The sequence below is a fragment of the Lepus europaeus genome, chromosome 6 (assembly GCF_033115175.1).
Source record: "Lepus europaeus isolate LE1 chromosome 6, mLepTim1.pri, whole genome shotgun sequence".
Classification (NCBI taxonomy): domain Eukaryota; kingdom Metazoa; phylum Chordata; class Mammalia; order Lagomorpha; family Leporidae; genus Lepus; species Lepus europaeus.
In genome coordinates this window covers 61867183-61881508 of record NC_084832.1, presented here as the reverse complement: position 1 = coordinate 61881508, position 14326 = coordinate 61867183, and the positions used below count along the sequence as shown (strand labels likewise).

Here is a 14326-nt window from a genome sequence, read left to right as displayed (position 1 = left end):
CCTTTCAAATAAATAAATACATCATTTTCAAAACATGAAGCCATGGGGCCAGTGTTGTGGCACAGCAGACTAAGCATCTACCTGAGTCACTGGCATCCTGTAGGAGTGCCAGTTCAAGACTTGGCTGCTCCACTTCCAATCCAGCTCCCTGCTAATACACCTGCGAAAGCAGCAGAAGATGGCCCAAGTGCTTGGGCCCCTGCACCCACGTGGGAGACCTGCTGTGGCCATTTTGGAGAGTGAACCAGCAGATGGAAGATTTCTGTCTCTCCTCTTCTCTCTGTAACTCTGCCATTCAAATGAATTTTAAAAATTAAAAAAAAAAAAAAAAACTTTAAAAAAATGAAGTCACTCATTCTAAAGTTCCTTAGGTCCACACTGAAGCTAAGGTTGTTATCTACCTTAAGAAATTCAGGTCAGGGGACAGCGCTGTGGCTCACTTGGTTAATCCTCCACCTGCGGCACCACCATCCCATATGGGCGCCGGGTTCTAGTCCTGGTTGCTCCTCTTCCAGTCCAGCTCTCTGCTGTGGCTTGAGAAGGCAGTGGAGGATGGCCCAAGTGCTTGGGTCCCTGCACCTGCATGAGAGACCAGGAGGAAGCACCTGGCTCCTGGCTTCGGATCAGCATAGTTCCGGCTGTAGCGGCCATTTTGGGGTTGAACCAACGGAAGGAAGACCTTTCTCTCTGTCTCTCTATCAGTCAAATAAAAAAAAAAAAAAAAAAAGAAATCCAGGCCAATTTTAATTGGCATAATAACAAAGTTCCTTTTGCTTTAATCCTTACCAGGAAAAAAAAAGTTAACCTGAAGTTGTCCAATTGTGTTGCTTTTCTATTGTTCTGTCTCCCTGTCCCTACCTTAGAAGGAAAGTAACTTTGAATCTGTTCTTTGTGTCTGCTTCCTTCAACACTTCTTCGTCTATGAAACCAACCTCTTCTGCTCAGTTCATTTTAATACTTACTCTATTTTATGGAATCAATGTTCCCAGGTTCTACAATTGAAAATTATGGCACCTGCATGGGAGACCAGCAGAAGCACCTGGCTCCTGACTTTGGATCAGTATGGTGTGCCAGCCGCAGCACGCTGGCTGCAGCAGCCATTGGGGGATGAACCAACTGAAGAAGGAAGACCTTTCTCTCTGTCTCTCTCTCACTGTCCACTCTGCCTGTCAAAAAAAAAAAAAAAAACTGTCTTCAATTAAGATCTTTGAATTTGTTGTAATTTTATCTTTTGACACTTTTGAGGGAGTGTGACACAATATGAAGTGATGATCTTAGGTTGGCTGGTCAAGAAAGGCCTCTGAGCTGAGTCGTGAAAGATGGGAAGAGGGGCTGGCACTGTGGCATAGTGGGTAAAGGTGTTGCCTGCAGCACTGGCATCCCATATGGGTGCCTGCTTGAATCCTGGCTATTCTACTTCTGATCCAGCTCTCTGCTATGGCCTGGGAGAACAACGGAAGATGGCCCAAGTGCTTGGGCCTCTGCATCCACGTGGGAGACCCAGAAGAAGCTCCTGGCTCCCAGCTTCGGCCTGGTCCAGCCCCAGCCATTGCAGCCATCTGGGGAGTGATCTAGCAGATGGAAAGTCTCTCTTTCTGCCTCTGCCTTTCCTTCTCTGTAACTCTGACTTTTAAAAAACAAATAAATCTATATTTTAAAAAAAAAGAAGAAATAAGAAGAAGAAAGGAAGGAAGCCTCTGTGCTCATCTCTCTGGGAAGAGCATTCTAGATAGAAGGAGTAGCAAATATAAAAGCCCAAGAGCAGGAATGGACTTGGCATTTTAAAGAAAAAATATCAACATTGCTAAAGCTAGTGAGTAAGGAGACAGTGCTGTAAACCATAGGAGTGGCTTAATAATTTCCGATAAGTCTGAGTCAGGCAGAGGAGCAACAGGAATCGATCAATAGATTTAACTGATCATTTTTGCTCTTTATGTAATTGAAAGGGAAGGAGGAAACAGGAATAGGAAGACTGCTTGCAAGAGCTAACAGATGGGGCAGGTGTTGCGGTGCAGTGGGGTAAGCCCCTGCTTGGGACACTCACGTTGAATGTTAGAGTGCCTGGGATGGAGGCCTGGCTACTCTGCTTTCAGTCCAACTTCCTGCTAAAGCACCTGGGAGGCAGCAGATGATGACCCACACACTTAGGTTCCTGCCACTCATGGAAGACTGATGGAATTCAGGGCTCCTAGCTTTGGGTTGGCCAAGTCCTGGTTGTTGTGGCTATTTGGGGGGTAAACCCAGCAGGTGGAAGATCGATCTCTCTCTCAATCTCTCTCTTGCTCGTTCTCTCCCACCCCGTCACACTACCTTTCATAAAAAATAAATCTTTCTAAAAATATTTTTAAAACCACAAAGTCAATAATGACATTAAAAAAAGTGTTAATACATGACTCTAAGCTTTTGGCTTAGAGTTAAGTGAATTGAGGAAACAGCAGGGTAAAAACAAGATATTTTTACTTGTATGTTTTTTTAATTAATATTTTGAGAAATTTGAGCGGGGGCTAGGAATTGATAGTTCTATTTGCTCTAAGAGCTTTGCCTTCTAGCAAGACGTCAGATCTGCAGAAATAAGTCTGGGAATCACCAGGGCATAAAATCCATTAAGGGCTATGAATGGATGAGATGATAGGAGAGAATTTATTTACAAAAAGAATGTTAGTAGAATTCAAAAAACACAACATCAGACTCTTAACTAATTTATTTTAAAATAGACCAACTATTAATTGTAGAAAATAGTAACATAGCAATTTAAAATGTACAGTTTTAACCAATACAAAACAGCAATAAAGCATTACCTGAAGCCTTATTTAAGAAATCCGATACACGATCTCTGAAATCCCTAAAATTCTGTCACTAATTCTAATGTGAACTTGTTAGCAAAAGATCCAGAAATACGGTAAGCTCTTGTCTAAAATTTACTGATTGATATGCTATTCATGCAAAAATTAATGAAGAAATGAAATAAAGCTTTCTAGTGCCTTTGTTATTGAGATAACTGTCAACATAGTAAGTTTGATACTTAATTGAGCACAAAATAAAAATTTTGTTTTCTAACAAATAAAATCAGATTTCTTTTTCAAAAGAACTCTGAGTAGAAAAAGTGACTTTCCTAAAAGCTGGCTGCTGCTATCTTAAATACCACCTATTTTAAATTATACCATCTCTAAATAAGTTAATCACACAAGATAGTTTAAATACACCTTCAGGTGTAGGGAAGGGGGAAAGCGCCTCTTCTTCTAATGCAGCTATTTTAATTTGAAGCCTTTGCACAGTCAAATAGAAACATTAATGCCTAAGTAAGACCTTCGTTTACTTGCAGTTTGGACTAGAAGTAATGTGGCTTTGAATGTGCCAGTGTTAGACCATACTGACTTAAAACCCACCCACCCACCCACCCCACAAACACGCACACACACACTCACTCCAGACAATTGCCAGTTCAAAAGATACACGGAAGACATGTACCATTCCAGAGAAAACACACACCTTCCCAGATTTAGGAGGGCAGAATAATTGTTGAGATGCAATTAAACAAATCTCTATGAAAACAAAAAATTAAGGCTCCTATCCTTAACAGTCTGTTTATGAATAAAGCTACTTTGTATCTTGATTCTTCAAGGACCCAGAAACATTAGAAAGTGCACTTATGATAGATATACTGTGTTAGGGTCCTCTTCAGCAAAGCTCTGGCAGGAACACATCACTGTTTCAAGTACTACATGGGTACTTATAAATTCAGTGATCTGAATGGTTTAAAAATTACTATCAATAATCCCTCATTTTAAAGCACGAGTTGGATGAAGAATAAGTTCTTATGAATTCTGAGGTATGAAATCTGTGTCAGTAGTATGACAATATCATATGATTATATTTTGTTTTTTTGCTTGTATTTAAAACCTAAAATTTATAAAACAAGCACACAGTACATCAGCTTCCAATAGTAAAATAAAATCTAATGTGTAAAAATTAGCAATTTTTCCTAGTTTATAATAATATCTGGTAGAGCAGAAGAGTTCAGGATAATTTGGGTGCATGGGCAGTCAGTCAAATTGCATTTGGAAGACAGGACAAATTTTCTAGGGGTGTTCATGTTAAATTAAAAAATATACATATAAATTAATAAAAACAAGAGCAAACGTCACATATATGCTACAAGAGAAGGCAAAGTAGTCAGCCATGGGTTGTCAGGACTCCCACTTCTGGGGCATCCTTACTATCCGTAAAGCAGAGCAATTTTACTGTGGAAATGGAAATATCTGCCACAACATTCTAAATAACAGGATTTACACAAGATTTTCAATCTTGCACAGTAACAATGTATATCCCATTGACTACAACATTGCAGTAGCTTAGGAATTACCGACACACATATTCAACTCGGATCTGCACATTTTTTATCTACAAAAGAGCTGAAAATATTAAATATGGCCATAAGCAGAACCTGGGAGACACATATAGTCACATCGTGAGAGGCAGAGGTGTCCACGGTGTCCACCAAGCTCCTGAGATCCTCACTTTTCTTCCTTGTTTGAGGTATCCATATTATCATTCATTTTTTGCTTTTGCATTCTTGTTCGAGTAGATGCTGGAAGAAAAACCGAGAACTTGTAAATAGCACTGATAGTGCTGGTTAGGTTGGCAAGGGGCTGCCATATGTATTATGCCATGTCTGATCAATGGAGCTCAGTACCTTACAAAAGCAGCAGTCTCCAAATTTTTAAAAATAAATCTCTGGCAGTAAAACTGTTCCCAAGCATGTACCACTAAATACATATGTATGTATGTATGTATGTATGCATATATGTTATACGTATGTGTGCATAATTGCAAAACACATACCTGAAACCAACATTATAAAAGGACAGGATAAAGTAGAACTTCCAGTACTTTATTTTTGTCCCCCAAGGATGGTCTTCCACACTCCTGGGACTTTGTAGAGGATTGTTCTAGAGACAACGAGGCTGAGTTTGGCACACTAGAATTCTGGCCTGGCTCAGACTGGATCTGTCAGAGGGAGGAGTATCCTCTACAATGTCAGGGAATCCTTATGCTGGGACCTGTCTTGCAGCTAACTACAAAGGTATCAGCTCACAATTCATTTAGATTGGGTACTGACATCTTAAACGTACAGTACTGTGGCCGGCATTGTGGTAAATCTGTTGCTTGTGATGCTGACATCCCATAAGGGCACCACCTCCCTGCTGATGTGCCTGGGAAAGCAGCAGAAGATGCCCCAAGTGCTTGGGTCCTGCACCCATGTCGGGGACCTGGATAAAGCTCCTGGCTCCTGGCTTTGGCTTGCCCTTCTCTTCCCTTAAAGCTGTTATGGCCATTTGAGGAGTGAACCAATGGGTGAAAGATCTCTTGCTGTCATTCTGTAACTCTGCCTTTCAAATAAGTAAAACTTTACATATATATAAACTTTACATATATATATATATGTGTGTGTGTGTGTGTGTGTATATATATATATATATATATATTAACTATAATACTGACAAACCTTAAACACCTATTTATCTAAAAATCCTTAGCTTGACTTTAGAGGTAGGCAGGAGCTTTTCATAAAGAAGCACAAAGAACATTCACATTTGGAATAGAAGGAAAACAGCCAGTAGTTCTAACCCTTCCCCCACTTCTTGATCTTGCACTTTGGACAATTCAGTCTTTTGAGATGGTCTTTTTTTGAAAGCAATCCTTGAGGGCTGCTGAAAAGTATCTTAGAGAATGCCTTACCTAGCCTTTGGGGTTCAAATCGCTTGTCCCCAGTTTTCCCAGCTGCACAAAGGCCCTGAATTTTCGAGCTGGCTGAGGAAACACCTCATGGCCAAGGGTGTCGCTGGGAAATGTACCAACTTCAACAACTGAACAATCTATCCATGCTTTTACAAACTTTCTGCTCCCTTAAAAATGCATATTTGTGGGCTCTAAAATGTTTCCATGTTTTCAAGTCCTGATATTGACTATAAGTATTTATCTATTTTTATGTATGTGGTGGGGCAGGGGGGAGGCAAAACTATTTAAAAGTTAAAATGAGAATATATTTTTAGTGTAAATTTTTTTTTTAATTTTTATTTAATGAATATAATTTCCAAAGTACAGCTTATGGATTACAATGGCTTCCCCCCTCCATAACTTCCCTCCCACCCCCCGCTCTCTCTCCCCTTCCATTCACATCAAGATTCATTTTCAATTATCTTTATATACAGAAGATCAGTTTAGTATATATTAAGTAAAGATTTCAACAGTTTGCACCCACACAGAAACACAAAGTGAAAAATACTGTTTAAGTACTAGTTACAGCATTAATCCACATTGTACAACACATTAAGGACAGAGATCCTACATGAGGAGAAAGTGCACAGTGACTCCTGTTGTTGACTTAACAAATTGACACTCTTGTTTATGGTGTCAGTAATCACCCTAGGCTCTTGTCATGAGTTGCCAAGGCTATGGAAGCCTTTTGAGTTCGCTGACTCTGATCATATTTGGACAAGGTCATAGTCAAAGTGGAAGTCCTCCCTTCAGAGAAAGGTACCTCCTTCTTTGATGACCTGTTCTTTCCACTGGGATCTTACTCACGGAGATCTTTCATTTAGGTAATTATTTTTTTTGCCAGAGTGTCTTGGCTTTCCATGCCTGAAATACTCTCATGGGCTCTTCAGCCAGATCCAAATGCCTTAAGGGCTGATTCTGAGGCCAGAGTGCTGTTTAGGACATCCGCTATTCTATGAGTCTGCTGTGTATCCCACTTTCCATATTGGATCGTTCTCTCCCTTTTTTTATTCTATCAGTTAGTATTTGCAGACACTAGTCTTATTTATGTGATCCCTTTGACTCTTAGTCCTATCATGATCAATTGTGAACAGAAATTGATCACATGGACTAGTGAGATGGCATTGGTACATGCCACCTTGATGGGATTGAATTGGAATCCCCTGGTATGTTTCTAACTCTACCATTTGGGGCAAGTCCGATTGAGCATGTCCCAAATTGTACATCTCTTCCCTCTCTTATTCCCACTCTTACATTTAACAGGGATCACTTTTCATTTAAGTTTCAACACTTAAGAATAATTGTGTATTAATTACAGAATTCAACCAACAGTATTAAGTAGAACAAACAGAAAAAAAATACTAAAAGGGATAAAGTATTAAGCTGTTCATCAACAGTCAGGGCAAGGGCTGATCAAGTCACCGTTTCTTTCTTTTTTTTTTTTTTTTTGACAGGCAGAGTGGACAGTGAGAGAGACAGAGAGAAAGGTCTTCCTTTTGCCATTGGTTCACCCTTCAATGGCCGCCGCGGCCGGCACACCACACTGATCCGATGGCAGGAGCCAGGTGCTTATCCTGGTCTCCTATGGGCCATCCTCCACTGCACTCCCTGGCCACAGCAGAGAGCTGGCCTGGAAGAGGGGCAACCGGGACAGAATCCGGTGCTCCGACCAGGACTAGAACCCGGTGTGCCAGCGCCGCAAGGCGGAGGATTAGCCTAGTGAGCTGCGGCGCCGGCCATCAAGTCACCATTTCTCATAGTGTCCATTTCACTTCAACAGGTTTTCTTTTTGGTGCTCGGTTAGTTGTCACCGATCAGGGAGAACATATGATATTTGTCCCTGTGGGTCCCTTGGTGTATTTGATTTTTTTTGTTTGTTTGTTTGTTGACATGCAGAGTGGATAGTGAGAGAGAGAGACAGAGAGAAAGGTCTTCCTTTTTGCCGTTGGTTCACCCTCCAATGGCCGCTGCGGCTGGCGCATCTCGCTGATCTGAAGCCAGGAGCCAGGTGCTTCTCCTGGTCTCCCATGTGGGTGCAGGGCCCAAGCACTTGGGCCATCCTCCACTGCCTTCCCGGTCCATAGCAGAGAGCTGGCCTGGAAGAGGGGCAACTGGGATAGTATCCGGCATCCCAACCGGGACTAGAACCTGGTGTGCCGGCACCGCAAGGTGGAGGATTAGCCTGTTAAGCCACGGCGCCGGCCAATGTGTATTTGGTTTTAATTGTAATAGAAAAACTTGTGTAGAAGAAACTCAAGGTATTGTTTTAAATAATTCATATCAGTGTTTGTATCTACAAAGACATGTTGAAGGCCTCTCCTCACATTATTATTCCAGTTCAAGTCCCTACTGCTCCTCTTCCAATCCAGCTCTCTGCTATGGCCTGGGAAAGCAGTAAAAAATGGCCCAAGTGCTTGGGCCCCTTCATCCACATGGGAGACCCAGAAGAGGCTCCTGGCTCCTGGCTTCGGTTCATCGCAGCTCCAGCCGTTGCGGCCATTTTGGGAGTGAACCAATGGAAGGAAGACCTTTCTCTCTGTTTCTCCCTCTCACTGTCTGTAACTCTACCTATTAAATAAATCTTTTTTTTAAAAAAAAAAGAGTTCCTCATTACAATTTTGAAGTATTTTCCAACACAGTCATTTTGTGTTGAACATGTGGTCAAGCAGGATTTCACTTCTTAGTGTTCCTACACCAAGGATTTTAGAAGAGGTGAAGACATCCTTCACGTTGCTTCAGACTCAATCACTAATGTTTACAGATACATAATATGGTCTTGATTTACACTTTAAATGCATAAGTGAGTCTGCTAGTTGAAAGAAATATATATATGTATATTCTTTAATAAAGTAAAAAGACTGCAAGATAATCAATTTCTTCTTTCATTTACATAAGGTCAGATGATAAGTACTTACTCATTTCTGCGAGTTTCTGTTGAAATTTGGACTCCCCTGGAATATGTTTACTGCAGATTAAAAAAATAAAAAATAATTTATACATGTATAAATGGAAAACTCAAATTTCCAGTAACTGTATTGCTTTCAATGATTTATTTTGTTATTTCTTTGTGAGTAGCTTTTAATTTCAAAGATTTATAAACTAACCACTTAAAATATAAATGCCAAAAATTTGATTCCATATATTTTCCAGTATTTCTTATAAAACACAGTAGTCAATATTTTTCTAAACACTTTTAAATCTAATGTTAAAACTAACAAAATTTTATCAATAGCTTTGTAAAAAAAAAAAAAAAAAAACAACAGATTTTAAATGCCTGATATCTTCTTTGAATTTTGGTAGACAGTAGTATAATACTTGTTTAGGGTTTTTAACTTTGGGCTATATTCATAGCTATTATTTTGAGCCATTCTCACAATTTCCAAATGAAATTGGCCTGGAAGGAACTGGTAGGAGCGGGACGAGAGCTAGACTCAGGGTTTCCAGATGACTGGCTCCACTCCTGGGAAACATCCTGAAGTGGTTCCTACCTTCCATCGGCTTCATCCGTTCCTTCAATATCAAAACGCAGTTTTTTCAGGGGTTTGGGAGGGTTGCTTCCTTCAGCACTTCTTTTGAGCACTCGATCGCTGTTACATACCATCTGGTTTATTTTCTGGAACTTCTCAGAAGTCTACAAATTACAGAATTCTTTAAATCATTAGGTGGCAGCGTTTTATAGTTAGCAACCCCAAACTGTAGTTCTTTTTTTTTTTAAGATTTTATTTATTTATTTGGGAAGTAGAGTTACAGACAGAAAGAGGGAGAGACAGAAAGGTCTTCCGTCCACTGGTTCACTCTCAAATGGCCGCAATGGCTGGATCTGGACAGATCTGAAGCCATGAGCCAAGAGCTTCTTGCGGGTCTCCCACGTGGGTACAGGGGCCCAAGCACTCAGGCCATCTTCCACTATTTTCCCAGGCTATAGCAGAGAGCTGGACCGGAAGAGGAGCATCTGAGACTCAAACTGGCGCCCATATGGGATGCTGGTACCACAGGCGGAGGTTTAGTCTACTACCACAGCGCCGGCCCCCAAACTGTAGTTTTGAAGGGTGTCAAAAAAGCAGGCAGAGGTAATCTCTTCATTTTAATTTTTTACTCTACTGGACCAAGTTAAAGGTATGAAAAATTTCAAAATCAGAGTAAACTGTACCTAATTCTGTCCCAGCCACTCTTTGTAAATCCTCCTGACTTTTCCCATGAGGCTCCCACTCTTTCTCAACAGCCCTGACCACCCCAGTGGAAGCCCTGGTTCCTCATTTTCAGAACTCACCCACACACAGAAGCAGGGCAACTTCTAAGAAGCAGCCAAAGTTGGAACAACAGACCTGGTTTCTGTTGGCTTTTTTTTTTTTTTTTAAAGAATATTATATAACTAGAGGGATAGTCATAGGAATTTGATAAGAGGGGATAGGTTCGGTGGATACTTTTTAATTCACTTAATGGGTATTATGTTGATAAGTCATATAGCTTACATATTTTAAACTATCAATCTATGGTATTTGTTGAAATGCTGCTAATTCATAAAGTATAAAAATTTTTAAAAATCCCAAGAACTACAGAAATTAAGTATACCAGGAGTGTGTGTGTGTCCCCTAAGGGAGAATCCTGAGACAGCAAAGCAAAAACCTTTGGTAAGAAACACTAACGTGGGGGCTGGCAAAGTAATAGAAACACACATTGCATGTGGGACAGAATTAATGACATTAACAGGAGGCCAACTAGAGTAGTGAGTTCTCAGGCTAGAATTAACTGTTTCAAAGTTAAGCTTTCCCTTGGATCTCTTAGAACAAAGATTAGCATACCTAGGCCCTGCCATTTTCACTGAGGTGGGGGTGCATGTAACCAATTCCTAATCAATATTCCAGGGAAAGAATATCCTAGAAGCTTGAAAGGAAGAACAAACAAAAGAGTACACACAAATGTATGGAAGGAGAAGACCAGTGGTGACATCTGATTGTGGTGCTTATAGTTTGAAGTATCTCATTTCAAATCATAATATTAGTGAGTTTCAAAACTATTTTGTAAACATTTCTGTGGGATTATATACATACACATGTGCTATCACAGAAAGATTTTTAGTCTTTGTCCTGGGTTCCTGGGACAGGGCTCTAATACTCTTGGAACTTCCTGAATGATAAGAGTGATAGGACCATCTTTGTTCAATGCTTTTTGGGCTCCTAGATAGCAGCAGGATGGGGGCTGGTCACCAGAAAGACCAAGCTTTGACTTGGCACTTTCAGTGATACACCCATAACCTTCAGGGAGGGGTGAGGGGCTAGAGACCCTGTTTATCAATTATACCTATATAATCAAACCCCATAAAAATTCCTCAACAACAAGGTTGAGAAAGTATTGGAGTCAGTGAATTCCATAGGGACAGAAGCTCCTGTGTGAGGGACCCTGCTGCACCCAGCCCCATGTTTTTCTTCATCCTGGCTATTGGTTTTTTACCATTTATAATAACTTAGGGTAAGTAAAGTATTTTTCAGAGTTTTGTGAGCCACTCTAGCAAATGACCAAACACAAAAGGTGAGAAAGGTATTATGGAAACCTCAACTTTAACCAAGCTGGATGGGCCTGACCCCTGTGATTAACTTCTGAAGTGAGGACAGTCTTGTGGTATCAAGCCCTTGAACCTGGAAACTAATGTTAACTCCAATTAAGAACTATCAGAATTGAATTGAATTGAATTGTAGGTCACCCATGGGATTGGCACTGTGACACAGCGGGTACAGTTGCTGCCTGTGACATGGCACCCCATATGGGAACTGGCTGGACTCCTGGCTGCTCCACTTCCCAACCAGCACCCTGCTAATGTGCCTCGGTAAACAGCAGAGGATATGAAACCCAGATGGAATTCCAGGCTTCTGGTTTCAGCCTGGCCCAGCCCTAGATGTTGCAGCCATTTGGAGAGTGAACTAGCAGATGGAAGACAGTTTCTTTCCTGCTCTGTCTCTTCTTGTTATAACCCTTTCAAATAAATAAATAACCTTAAAAAATTGTAGGACAATATTTTGTGACCAGAGAATTGGAGAATAGATTGGCATGAGAACAAAACCTCACATTTGGTGTCAGAAGTGTGATTTGTTAAACCATCTCACAGATGCATTCGTGTATACACATGAATGTCTGTATAGGTATTATATAATCTTGAAGGAATGCCTAAGCACCATTTTGAAGTTCACCAATTATGATTATGATTTATATTTTACTTAAAAGTAAAACTATATACTTAGAAGATACACATGCAAAATGCCTAGATGAATATCTGAATAATAGAATAATAGAATTACAGAATTTATCAATTCGAATTATAGAAATATTTTATTCCTTATGGTTATGGTATATGCCATTATGTCTCATAGAAAGAAAATTACTCACCCCAAAAGATTCACCAATTGATACTAAGATTCTGTCAAGTGAAGATGAAATACAAATTAATAATGGAAACCATACAGTATTGTGCAGAGATGAACACAGACATCATTCTGAACTATCAGCAATTCTAAATCAAAGGCTTCCTTTACTTTAGATCCTCTGACAAACTATATTCATTAGGTGCTTATTCTAACAGTGCTAGTCTAATCAAACACTCAGCTGGCCTCTTAGGTTTTTACAGAGAAAACTGTGAGTCTACAAGAACATATTCTGCCAAAGCTCACATTTAAAGAGCGTAAAAGATGGTTTAAAGTTCACCCTTATTTTGTTCTCAATAGGTAAGTTATAAAATTTCTTTCACATTTCCTCATTTAAAGTTCAAGTTATATCTGCCAAAACTTACAGTATTAATTATCAATTCTAATTAGTATCTACATTGTATATAGTAAAGGCTATTTATCAGATACCCTAGAATCAGAGATAGTTATTAGTGTCTTTGTTTGAACTATATATTCTTATAATAAATCTGAAGAACAGATTTAGCCTGATATAACTCAATAGCTTTGAAAATATGTACATGGAACTAGAAGACCCATAGATTTTATTGTCTTCTAACTCCTTGACAAATAGTCATCATTACACACACACATACTTGATTAACTACAATGTGTAAATATGCTGGATAAATAGTGCTAAGATCATTTCTTAATGCCTGATTAATGACTTACCAGTTAGGCTTTTCACAATATGACTTTTTTTTTTTTTTTTGGTAAAGAATACTAACAGAGAATTGATTTCACTAGGATCAGCAAACAGCCCCTATTATTACCATAAAATGGATTAATTGTCATTATTTTAAAAACCACCTGCATGTACATCTTCATGTGATGGCATGGAACTGTGTAAATTTATTTAAATAAACATAGCATGGCATCCTAACAGCATATACATTATAAATATCACTGTGTAGATATCTAACTGAAGGGATACCAAGTAACTAAAGAATGGGGCATAGAAGAGCATTTGGAGTATATTACCATCTTTTTTTTTTTACTTCATAGTTTTCTGTAGAGTTTAAAATTTTCTGGAGATGCATTACTTGTATTTTCTGAAAGGCTCATTAATGTAGCTCCTTATCCTTATTTGTTTTTCTTGCCCATTAGGTGCCAACTGTATGGGCTGACAATTTTTAAGGTGAGACTACATTAATTATACTAGTTAATCTGCCTCCCACTTTAGACAAATAAACTCAGTTTCAACTAGCCCATGATAACATATAATTAGTCAATTGAAGCACTTCAAAGCCAGAGAGTACTTGTGGTTGGATGTGGAAGATAATATAATGATTTGTAGTTGCACATAACCTTTCATCTGAGAATTTAAAATAGCTTTACACATCATTTCCCTGGTCCACAGACCCTTCTGAAGTAGAGACAGAGACCTGCCCACAGTAATACAAGGAGGCCAAGGCAGAATTAGGGATGCATCTCTAAATACTTAATTGACAGTCATCTACATTTAGTAAGTCGTCCTCAATGTTAAAATAAGCAAAATGAGTAAGGTCTAAAAGGACTTTATAGGACATTCAATAAATTACAGACTAAAAATTCTAAAACTAATGTAATCTACTTTGTTCAGCAGATTGGCTACTTACAAAAAATATGAAAGTGCTTTGAAACATATAACCAAACTGGTTCTCAAGCTGTTTACAAAATGAGAGACCCCAATAGCCAGGAAAGCTGATGAGTAAATTTGCAAACATATCCAAGCAATTTTTCTTTCCCTCCAAATTCTTATAATGTCACTCAATATAAACAAGCAATTGAGACTCAAGAGTTTAGTTTATTTTTAAAACAAAGAAATCTTTATGGTTTTATGCCTGGATCAAAATAATCCCTCATTATTTTCCATATCCCTAAAGAGAAAACACAAACCTTGATCTTGGAGTCATTTTTGTTGGTGTTGGCAAACCTTCTGAAATTTTATATGGACTCTTCAGGGGTGATATATAGATATTCCCCCCAGGAATCCGTAAGGGCGAACTAGAAAATTTGTAAGGGCTTCGAGGAATGTGAGGTATTGGTGACAAGGTAGGGGGCTAGAGCAAAACAAAAAGGCATATTATTTAATGTATTAGTGGCATTCACTACAATTACATTTTCTCAATGAA

General features: G+C 39.2%; 1 protein-coding gene across 2 annotated transcripts in view; it reads right to left on the bottom strand.

Moving 5' to 3' along the window:
* Positions 1 to 3401: 3401 nt before the first annotated feature.
* Positions 3402 to 14326, bottom strand: part of RB1 (RB transcriptional corepressor 1) — a 157430-nt gene continuing 146505 nt past the window's right edge. Inside the window, exons 23-27 of one of the 2 annotated variants that reach the window (XM_062194190.1) lie at positions 14091 to 14254; positions 12160 to 12190; positions 9267 to 9409; positions 8694 to 8743; positions 3402 to 4607 (exon numbers count right to left, since the gene is read on the bottom strand). In XM_062194190.1, coding sequence (XP_062050174.1) covers positions 4549 to 4607; positions 8694 to 8743; positions 9267 to 9409; positions 12160 to 12190; positions 14091 to 14254 — 447 coding nt within the window. In that variant the 3' untranslated portion in view covers positions 3402 to 4548. The remainder of the gene's footprint in view (positions 4608 to 8693; positions 8744 to 9266; positions 9410 to 12159; positions 12191 to 14090; positions 14255 to 14326) is intronic. The other variant, XM_062194188.1, reaches the window with a different exon arrangement.